The 11922-nt window shown below is 40.1% G+C and overlaps 1 protein-coding gene across 1 annotated transcript; it reads right to left on the minus strand.

Moving 5' to 3' along the window:
- Positions 1-3631: 3631 nt before the first annotated feature.
- On the minus strand, positions 3632-4045 carry LOC143039043 (general transcription factor II-I repeat domain-containing protein 2B-like). The gene has a single exon (XM_076208893.1). It carries the CDS (start codon positions 4043-4045, stop codon positions 3632-3634), a length of 414 nt encoding a protein of 137 aa, XP_076065008.1.
- Positions 4046-11922: the final 7877 nt, after the last annotated feature.

Here is an 11922-nt window from a genome sequence, read left to right on the forward strand (position 1 = left end):
GATCATATGTATCCATTTCCATACATACAATGTACATATTAACAAGCTCTCCCACTGGGGCTCTTGGATGTGTGGCTTCTTGCCACAAAACACATTACCGCTCTACCACGCTATCATACTTGCTTTGTTGTAAGCAGTCGCCCAACAAAGGGTTCGATGACTAGTGGAGCTTGTTCATTCATTTGTCCTAGCTTCACACACATGTCTATGTACATTCTCATTCACAGCCAAGCATTCCTTTGTAAATTAAGCCGTCCACCGTTAGCCAGATCAAACTCATTAAGAGTATAGAATGCTATACTGTGAGCTTCAAAGCCTTACAGCCAATGATTCAAGGGAAACAACTGTTTACAAATATATACGGCGATAAGGTCGTTAAAGGGAGTAGACTACACTGGCAGTAAAGATCTCTCGATTTGGGATGACAGGGCTCACGAGGTCAAGAGAAGACAGATTGTAAAAGACTAAATGCCTTAAGGACGTAAAAAAAACACATTTTCCCATACAGGAGAACTAATACTCGAAATAGCCTACAGGGCAATGTAGAGCATGTTGGAACTATACATGAATATGAATCCAAGTATGATATTTAGACATAGAGCCCGAGTTGGAATTAGGGATGATAATTGGAGAGTAACAGACGGGGCCTTGCGAGTGCTGCTCCTCTCCTGTAATATATATATATATATATATATATATATATATATATCTATATCTTTATATATATATATATATATATATATATATATATGATGAAGGTGGAAAAAGAAGTCACGGGTCTAGTTCCGAGTTCCTGAGTTTATTCCTGACCGGTTTCGATCTATGCTTCTTCAGAGGAAGAAGAATAAAGCGAAACCGGTCAGGAATAAACTCAGAAACTCGGAACTAGACCCGTGACTTCTTTTTCCACCTTCATCAACTTGTCACAATGTACCAGCATATGTATATATATATATATATATATATATATATATATATATATATAAATATATAATATATATATATATATAATATATATATATATATATATATAATATATATATATATATATATATATATATATATAATATATATATATATATATATACATCATACATATATACTGGACACAGATCTCAGTAAAATGTCATATAAAGTGTATCAAATCTGTCTACGTTTACATAATTGAAAGTTAGGCCAAGGAGAATATAAGGCCCTATACAATAAATTTACTAATTCTAGGAGCAATTTGGTAAAATCAGGACTGAATGACCTCAAGCCAGGCCACTCACTTGCGCTATGAGGGCCTGTGATTGAAGCCCTTTTGGGCCATTTTATAGATAAGTAAACACACGAACAGGCACACACACGCGCGCGCGCACACAATGTTTGTATGTGTACATATGTACACACAGACACACACACACACACACACACACACACACATATATATATATATATATATATATATATATATATATATATATATATATATACTGTATATATACTATCACATGAAGAATCGTCACCCCAGACTTCAACATGCTGACAATTCTACATGTAGGTTATCCTAGGGTGACAATTCTTCATGTGGGCCATCCTGGGTTTACGAATCTTCGGTTGTATAAGTTGATGACAATATGCATAACCCTCATTCAACCTAACCTAATTCAATCTTTATTCCACTGTTGATATTCAGCGTACTGGGGTGACAGTTCTCCAGATGGGATCTCATGGGGTGACGATTCTTCATGTAGGCGTTCTGGGGTGACAATTCTGCTGGGGGGGATCTCATGGGGTGACGATTCTTCATGTGGGCGTTCTGGGGTGACAATTCTTCATGTGATCCTTTTTTTCTTAATATATATCAACTATCCCGAGTCCACAGCTGAACAAAGGCCTCTGTCATAGTGTTCATGACTCACAAGGCTGCGCCAACCTCTGCCACATCACTCCTGCAAACTTCTCTATTTTGTCTCTCCACCTTCTGTCTAGTCTCCCTCTTCCACGTTTCCCATCTCGCAGCGTCCACTTGGTAACACGCTTGCTCCATCGTTCCTCAGTCGTTCGCACCAACTTACCTGCCCAATTCCACTTCCTCTCTTTTACCGCCTCCACAATATTTTTCACTCTAGTCTGTTCTACCACCCAAGTTGCTCTCTTTCGGTCTCTCAGCGTTATTCCTTGATATCTTCATTCTCCTCTGTGCATTCCTTATATTCACTTCCATCGCTTCGCAAGTTTCCAAGTTTCACACCCGTAGATTATTGCTGGCAGAATGCAATGATTGTAAACTTTACGTTTCAAACATATAGGTAGAGAGCCTCTCATTATTTTATCATACTTACCAAGAAGGTTCCAATTGTAATATTCCTTTTTATTTCATTATCGTGATTTTGAGTCGCTTTCACCATCTGGCCTAAATAAATATACTCTTCAAGATTCTCACCATCGATTACAATCTCTTGACTTTCAACTTTCGTGTTGAACATTACTTTGGTTTTACTCTTATTCATTTTCAAACATACTTTGATACTTCCCTTGTTCAGATTACTCAGCATATCTTGCAAGTCTTCTGCTCTTTCTGAAATCTGAATGTCATCCACAAATCTTAGGTGATTAAAATACTCACCATTAATCTTCAAAACTTTCTCTTCTCAACTCGGCCTTCTGAAAATCTCTTCCAAACAGGCTCTAAATAATTTGGGTGAAATTGTATCGCTTTGCCGTACTCCTTTCTCGATCTTTACCTTTTCTGTATCTTTGTGTAGTCGAATTATAACTGTACCTTTCGCATAAATCTTTTCCAGAACCCTTACGATTTGTTCGCTTGCACCCTGCTTGCATAGCGAGTTTAGTATCGATATTTGTTCTACCGAATTAAAGGCCTTCTCGTAATCTACAAAAGATAAACAAAGAGGTATATTGTATTCTGTCATTTTTTCGATTAAATGATTCATCGCTTGCAAATGGTCTAGAGCATGGCTGTCAAATTCATTTACCCCAGCGGGACACATTTCATTAGAGTATACAATACATGGGCCAGATGTTTATGAGCAGATCGATAACACTTATTAAGAGAGTAATATAATAATGATAATAATAATGATAATAATAATTAAAATAATAAGAAAAAAGGGTAAATTTAATCTACACTCCTGTTCACGTGTAACCTAAAAACAAAGATGCAAAGGAAATCAACCTATTATTTACCTTAATTTGTAATACTTCTGTTCCCAGAGACTTGGCACAGTACCTCTTGGCCTGTACAAGTACATCAATGTTTGGCACTAAGGACTCACCAGTGTTGAGATGTTCATCACTAAGTTGAGACGTCACTCGAGACTTGTTCAAGTTAATCACAGAAAAGAGTTGTTCACAGACATACTGCCGAATATTGACGTCATTCTTGAGGCCAAACATTTAATTGTTGGCCCAACATATTTATAAAATGTGACGATATCAAGAGATGAAAACTTATCCTTCAACACAGAATTACGCTGGAGCTCAATTAGTTCTAATTGAAACTGTTCTAACTGTTCTGGTGCCTCATCGCCACAAACAGTGAAAGAGTTGTGGAAAATAGAAAAATTATGCGCATGGTTTTTAAAGTCTGCAAATCTTTCTCCGAACTCGCTTCATAAATTGGAAATCATGTTGCAGTATTACCTGCTGCTAGTTGGCGCTCAAAAAGTTTAAGTTTGAGCTCAAAGGCACGAATAGAGTCATGTATATCTATCACTGGTTTGTTGCGACCTTGCAGCCTTGTATTCTGGTAATGCAAGTGTCCTGTCACATCTACCATGAAAGCTAGATCTCGAACCCATTCTTTGTCTTTCAGTTCCTGCACATTCCTTCCTTTCTCATGCATAAGCATCTGTCTTTCACTTTTTAATTCATAAACGCGCTTAAGCACAACCCCTCGGCTTGACCACCGAACATCAGTGTGATATGGCAGAGTCCGCTCGTGAGTTTCCTCCAATAAGCTGTTGAGCTGTCTGTGGTTCAGACCTCGCGCACGTATGAAGTTCACTGACTTAATAACAACATCCATGACATGATCCATATTTAGTGTCTAAGCACTTATCTGTGAATTATGCTATGAGCACTGAATTTAATGGTCTAAGTTCACGGATAGTAGTTTTTCCTTTAACTAAGTTGCCACGCCGGCTTTTCTACCAACCATCTGAGGTACTCCATCTGTAGCCAGACTCACAGTTTTCATCCAGTCAACACCCATTTTATCTAGTGTATCTACCAAATTAAAAAACATAGCATCCCCCGTTGTTGTTCCCTTCACTGGTGCCAGTCCCACAAATTCTTCAGTTACCTGCATATATTCATTTACACCACGTATAAAAATTGCAAGTTGTGCCGTGTCAATTACATCTGTACTTTCATCAATTGCTGCAGAAAATGTTACAAATTTAGAAACTTTGTCTTAGAGGCGACTGCTAAGATTTTCTGATAATCCATTAGTTCTATTTGAAACTGCATTTCTCGAGAGGCTTATGTTTGCAAATGCTTGACGTTTTTCAGGACAAATATCTTCTGTGGCCGACGAAATAAATTCCTTTATTAAGTTCCCCTCTGAAAAAGGCTTCGAAGACACAGCAATTTCTTGTGCAATCCTATAACTTGCCTGAACCAGAATCTCACTGGATTCCAAATATCAAAAATAAATCATAGGAAAATCGACGAAAACATATGAATCTGTTTTCCCTAAAAAAGCGTAGACTCAGAGGTGACTTGATACAGGTCTTTAAGATTTTAAAGGGAATTGACAACATCAAAAGTGACAAAATTTTCACATTGAATGAGAATCAGACAAGAAACAATGGTCTCAAACTGTCCGGAAATATATTCAATTTGGAAGTAGGTAGAAACAACTTTGCCAACCGTGTAGTTAATGAATGGAATAAACTTCCTGCACAGGTAGTGCAATGTAGTTCAGTTCGAAGCTTTAAGAATCATTTAGATAAACACCTAAGCAAGATGCTGTAATGATTATAATTCATTTTATATTATTTGTTTTTGTTTTGTTATCATTTGTCTGTCTGATTTTCATTTATTATTAGTTATATGTCAATTTATTATTATTTACTATTTACCTGTTTGTTTATTATTTAACTATTCCTATGCATTTATTTATGTATTTTATTTGTTATTTACATTATTATAGTTTTTATTTATTATTTCATTATTAATATGATTTCTTTTTTCGCATCCGACCTAGATATGGACCAAAAGGTCTCCTGTCGGCATGCTCCGCCTTTGTAATCTTTTGTAATAAACACTTTTAAAGACCGACTGTTGCGTTTATGAGTGGCTGTTCTAACTTCCTAACTTTTCCTTCGCGCAACTCTTCACTCCATTCATCATACTTCGAAGCACGAGTACTTGCGTAATACCTGCGAATGTTACTTTGCCACAACTACATTTGCTTAAAAATCAAACAAATTGGCATTCCATTCACTTCAGCAAGAAAATACTATATTTTCCACTTTTTCTGCATCAAGTGAAGCTCTTCGTTCACATTTCTTTTCTTTGAAAACATGATGGAGTTCAAAGTAATTTTGTATAAAATATATTGGATATACATAGCGCTCCAACAGTCCAATTGACTCGAGGGACAAAACAAGGCTAGTGCTCGTGCTCGAAGACCGGGTGAAGCAAGAACCTGCCGCATTACGTTCACGTTTAATACGTACAGTAAGGAGTCGACGCGACGAAATGGCCATTGTTTAACTCATTATATATGTGTCTGACGTAAAAAGACAGAGAGACATTTGATTTATAACTATAAATGATAACTTTGAAGAACGAAAAATAGGATTAATTAATTATATAAACATAAAGCAAGCCAACTGTAAGACTGGAGCAGGAAATTTGCTGCGGACCGCATACAGTAATGTGGCGGGCTGAATCCTTGTTCTCTTGGTTAGTTTCCAATTAAAACTTGAGTTAGTCTATTTGTAAGGATCATGGAGAATACTCAATATATATTTGGATAGCAAGCTAATCGGTCGGTAGTTACTAAGGTCTTTCTGGTCTCCTTTCTTATGAAGCAAAATCACTATAGCATTGTACCAGGTTATATATATATTGATAGTATGTGATAAAGATGGATGCATTAGCGTGGAGTGAAACGAAACTGAAAGGGAAGGATGAGTTGGAGTTTGGGATATATATATATATATATATATATATATATATATATATATATATATATATATATATATATATATATATATATATATACACACAAATATATATATTCGGACACCTTACCCACCATATATATAAATATATATATATATATATATATATATATATATATATATATATATATATTATATCCTGACATTTTATCCACCATCTTCCCAAAATCCAACTCACCATTTCCTTTCAATTTCGTTTCACTCAACGCTAACGCATCCATCTTTGTTATCACAAACACACTCTCAATCTCTTCCTTTTTACTCCTACCTGTACCACATCTATGCATATTTAAAGACCCAATTACTAGGGTTCCGGCTGGAGTCCTCCTATGCCCTCTTATACCTCGATTTTTCATACAAGAACAATACAGTGTTGGGGGTCCTTCCTCCCCCAAATCAGGCATTCTTCTTCATCCACACCACGGGGGATCAGAGAAGGAAGAGGTTTTCATAGAAGCGGTAAAGAATAGGTTCAAGAAAAGAACATAAAGGAGGGACAGCAATGGTACAAAAGCATCTCATCATTTCTATAATAGTAGAGGTTCTACTCAGATTTTTGCACAGATGAACGGTTTTGTTCCTGGTTCGTAGGGGTGTCTCCAACATAGTCCCTCATGTACTGACTGTAGGTCACTATACAATCAAAACCCTAGTATAGGTACACAGAACGTGGTGTGTGTGTGTGTGTGTGTGTGTGTGTGTGTGTGTGTGTGTGTGTGTGTGTGTGTGTGTGTGTGTGTGTGTGTGTATGTGTGTAATTCACCATGGCCTTAGATCACGTGTTGGATTCGTGATCGACAATTACTACCCTCCCGAATGAGAGCTCAGAGCTCATGTATGACCAATCTATGGGTAATGCTGTGACCTGACACACTCACACACCCAACTCCCCGCCCACGAGAGTTGGAGTAACGACTAGCAGCGCTGCGATATTGAAGTTATTTCAGCCCTGGGCGGGATTCCAATCCGGACCGCCGTAGTGACAGTCGGGGACTCTACCACCGCACCATCGTGTCTGTTTGTGTGTGTGTGTGTGTGTGTGTGTGTGTGTGTGTGTGTGTGTGTGTGTGTGTGTGTGTGTGTGTGTGTGTGTGTGTGTGTGTGTGTGTGTGTGTGTGTGTGTATTTACCTAGTTGTATTATACGGGAAGGGAGCTATGCTCGTAGTGACCCGTCTTTGTATCTTTCAGCACCTAGTTTGTTCTTAAATTCTTGTATACTTTTTGCACGCACTATATGTTTGTATGTATGTGTGTGCATGTGCGCGTGAATATGTTTTAATAATTGGCCCTCAGCATCTACTTCTTTTCCTCTGAACGTATTCTGAAAAATAACCTTCGTATATTCAAGGAGAACAAAATTAGAGCAATAAGTAGAACAAAATTGAGATGGGCTGGGCATGTGGCGCTTATGGAGGACCATAGAATTCCAAAACGAGTTATGATGGGTAGAAGGCCTGGAAGAAGACCCAGAGGGAGACCTCGAATGAGATGGATGGATGGATGGTGTGGATGCGGAGATTGACAGAAGAGGAATAAATAAAGCAACCTGGTTGGAAGCAGCACAGGACCGAAGGGCATGGAAAGGATTACTGTTGGCGGACCAGAATCTACACGAGGTTCAAGATCCAGCGGAGTGAGTGAATGACATTCCAGGAGAAATACAACAAGAGCGCAGACAAGTTATGCGCCCACCACAACACATCCATCTCCTGTTGATTGCAAGGATTCTGACCATACATATGGAGGCAGCTGTACCCAGCCATCGACCAGAGGTGTACTATTCTTGCCTTGACCATCTATTGTTTCGGAGAGTAAAGTTCGTCCTGCGGTTTGTTAAACCAGATATAAACCCCGTTTAAACCACGTTTAAACCCCGTTTAGTGAATTTCTGATTCGGTAACAACGCGGCGCTGACCATAGACTAAGCTTGGGGAAGGGGAAGGGGGTGGGGGTGATGGGGGGGCAGTATGCCCATTACAGTTACCGTGACAGAGGTAACAAGGCAACGAGAGGTTTTACTATCTTCGTCACCCTGGTAACGGCGTCCTTATTGAATATTATTCATACTATCACCACCATACATTACTCTCCAGGGAGCTGGACGGCGGGGTTAAGACGATAAACTCCTTGACTTTGGCGACGCTCTCTAAATATTTTGTTCTGGTCAACCCACAGGCGACTGGAGAACGGATTATTCACTCCTTCTTCCACTTGAACCTCCACTCAAGTCCACTCTTCCCTTTCATTTCTTCCCCACAGGAATGAATTAATATCTAACTTTCTTATTTTCTCTTAAAACTCATTCTGATATCTCTTTCCCTCGGTCCTCTTTCATCGCCTTCCTCCTCCTCCTCCTCCTCCCCCTCATCTTCATTCCGTTCCTCTCTCGAGACTCTTATTCCTACCCAAACGTTTCCAATAATCCAGTCTCACAAATCGTACTTCTCAAGCTCCTTTCAACACCCAACCAACCATCGCGTGCATGTCGCAATTCCACCAATCATTTCTTTAATTCATCACCTTACCAATCATTTCTTTACCTCGTCAACCCTCCAATCATGTCTTCAACTAGTCATCTCACCAATCATTTCTTTACCTCGCCTTCCCTTATGGTCATCACAAACCTACATTTCATGAAAAAAACTTCGGTTTGGTGCCTTTATGAGGACCGTGGTCATTAATGGGTTGAGCAAAGGCGTTTGCGCGTGCGCGTGTATTTGAGGGCGCGTGCGTCCGCGAAAGAGCGCATGCGCGTAAATACAAACCTGCGCGCCTTCCGAGACAGGTGCAAGCGTTATACTTGGAGCAAAAATTATTTGTTTTTCGAGTCAAAAGCAAAGATTCCTCTGTCGCCTATCTCCCTCTGGGTTTTTCCAGTCCAGGTAAAGGCTGAGAGAAGAAGAGAGGCGTCTTCGAGCGAGAACGTTTTCAAAGGAAGGAGATGGCACAAGCCGGAGCACTCACCGTTTTTTGGCGCACCTCACAGCCGGCCGCCCGAGAATTTGACTACACACAGGATTCGAACTCCTAGGTTTGCTTTACACGTACTGACTTTTCCCCCGTGCGCCGTCCACGACACGACGTCGTGCTGTCATATGGCCATGGGTGTCTATGGAAGCTTTCACACGTGGTCGTGACGTGTGAAAGCGTCCATAGACACCCATGGTTATATGACAGCACGACGTCATGTCGTGGACGGCCCACGGCGAAAACCCGATACGTGTGGAAGGAGCCTTACAAGTCACGTGCCTTATAATATTATTTTCTTTGCCTGACGCCAAGCTATTTCATTCAGCGTTGACAAATAACCTCAACAATCCTTTCAATTTTTTTTTTTTCGATTGAGGTCAGACGAATTTATCATTATTATATTGTATACGATTTCCGGTCATGTATGTATATCTAAAGCTGCATATGAAATAAGTCAACAGCTGCAGACTTACGACTGAGATCGGCAAAATCCCAAATTCCATTCGTCAACGACAAAACCGGACCGCCGTCTCCTTTCATCTGGAGAGGTCGCTCAAAGCGACTCTCGTGAATATCAAACGTGTTGTTGTTATCAGACGTTCTGAATCAATAAATTCTCATTTGGAGTGAATGAACAACATTATTTCATTATCTCTTATGTACCACGACCTGCGATTACCACGGCATTCACGACAAATGAGTAAGTATCGCACGCTGCGGAGAAATTTTATCGAAATGAGTTGGACCCATTTGTCTTCCCCTCTCGCCGGAAGCTCCTCATAATGTCAACGTATACATCACACGCCTAATTAGCGCTTTGTTGTGAGCTTCGCAAATTGCGCCTCGCGTTTCCCACATCTGGGCACGGCGCCGCACTTGAACCATTCTATCCTGGTTGCGGCCGAGCGCTTTCGACCGGTTGCAGGAAACGGGCGGACAGAGGCCTGAAAGCGGCAGGGGGGGTCTCGATCTGCTAATAAACGTGCTACTGGGTTTTACTATGCCTATACAGCGCTGTTTTCCAACCCTGGTGTCGCCACGGCATCTTGTATGCTATTTTTTGTTGTTGCAAAATTATATGAATTCGATACAATAGCTATGCACACGCGGTAAAAACCCATAAGCAACGCAGAGAAGTACACAGATGCATATATTATACTCGTCCCCCTACTTTTTAGTCAACAACTAATCATATATATTAGCACACATACAAATAGATTATTGGGGTTGCGGTAATATCATGAGGATCATACTGGGGTCGCCTGAAAAAAAGGTTGGGAAACACTGCCATACACGCATATATATATATATATATATATATATATATATATATATATATATATATATGTGTGTGTGTGTGTGTGTGAGTGTGTGTGTGTGTGTGTGTGAGTGTGTGTGTGTGTGTGTGTGTGTGTGTGTGTGTGTGTGTGTGTGTGTGTGTGTGTGTGTGTGTGTGTGTGTGTGTGTGTATAATCCTCGTTTCAGAAACTGTAGAAAGGGAGCAGGAAAAGGAGGAGGAGATGGGGTGATGGAAACAATATGACGGGCAAAAGAAAACCATGAGAATCAGGAGGAGGAGGAGGAGAAGAAGGAGAACGAGGAGAAGGAGGAAGAGGATGAGCAGGAGGAGGAGGAGGAGAAGAAGAATAAGGAGGGGGAAGAGGAGGAGCGGGAGGAATATGAACAAGAGGGGAAGCGGATATGCAAGAACAACAAGAAATCTGTTTGTTAATACTCAGAGATACATAAGTATGGCCTGGCCTGTTCTGTGCTGTTGCCGCCTTAGTGCTGGACGGTGACCTGAACGCGCGTGGATCTTGCTTCTCTTTAGAGAGGTTCCGTGGGGTTGGTGTGAAGGGGGAGAGGGGGATTATTCAGTGTGAAAAGTTTGTTTAATGATCTGATGTGAATGTGTTTTCCTGTGTATGTCGAGGGTTTTGTTTCGGCCACCGTCAGACGATTTTATCCAGTTCAGAAGAACCTCTGAATCTCTACGGGAAACACACACACACACATACACAGACACAAACACACGTATAAGAACATAAGAATGAAGGAGACTGCAAGAGACCATAAGGCCTACACTAGGCAGCTCCGTATCCATCACCACCTGTCATCCCATCCATAAAGTTGTCTAATCGTTTCTTAAAACAACTGATAGTTTCAGCGCTTACTACATGGTTACTAAGTTTATTCCATTCGTCGACCACCCTATTAGTAAACCAATTCTTGCCTATTTCCTTATTAAATCTAAATTTGTCCAGTTTATAACCATTACTGCGAGTCCTGCCCTGTTGTCTTAGTATGATGACCTTGTTTGCATCACCCTTGTTAAAGCCTTTGATCCATTTGAACACCTCTATTAGATCACCCCGCACTCTGCGTCTTTCCAGAGAGTGTAAGTTAAGGTGCCTAAGCCTCTCTTCGTAAGGTAAATATATATGAGTATATATACATATACTTACGTTCATAAGAAACACTGGTCACTTGTGTTCAATTATGCAAGAGTGGCCACTGGAAAAGGAAAACTTAACGAAGCAAGACTCTTTCGTGTACTTAGATCTTTAATCCAAAGTACTTTGAGCTGAAGATATAAATACACGAAATCTCTTTTGCTTCGCAAATTTTCTTCCCAGTGGTCACTCTTGCACATATACGTACCTATTCATACTTGTATATATGTGTTCGTGTACTTATATGTATTTTTCTGGCAGTGGACAGGATGCAGGGATGACCCGTCATCCAGGAGGT

Source organism: Oratosquilla oratoria, chromosome 25 (genome assembly GCF_046742065.1).
Source record: "Oratosquilla oratoria isolate Oo_2021 chromosome 25, ASM4674206v1, whole genome shotgun sequence".
NCBI classification, from domain to species: domain Eukaryota; kingdom Metazoa; phylum Arthropoda; class Malacostraca; order Stomatopoda; family Squillidae; genus Oratosquilla; species Oratosquilla oratoria.

Bases quoted from the DNA above. Each gene is read 5' to 3' on its own strand.
- LOC143039043 (XM_076208893.1), bottom strand. From the start codon at position 4,045: ATGGATCATGTCATGGATGTTGTTATTAAGTCAGTGAACTTCATACGT.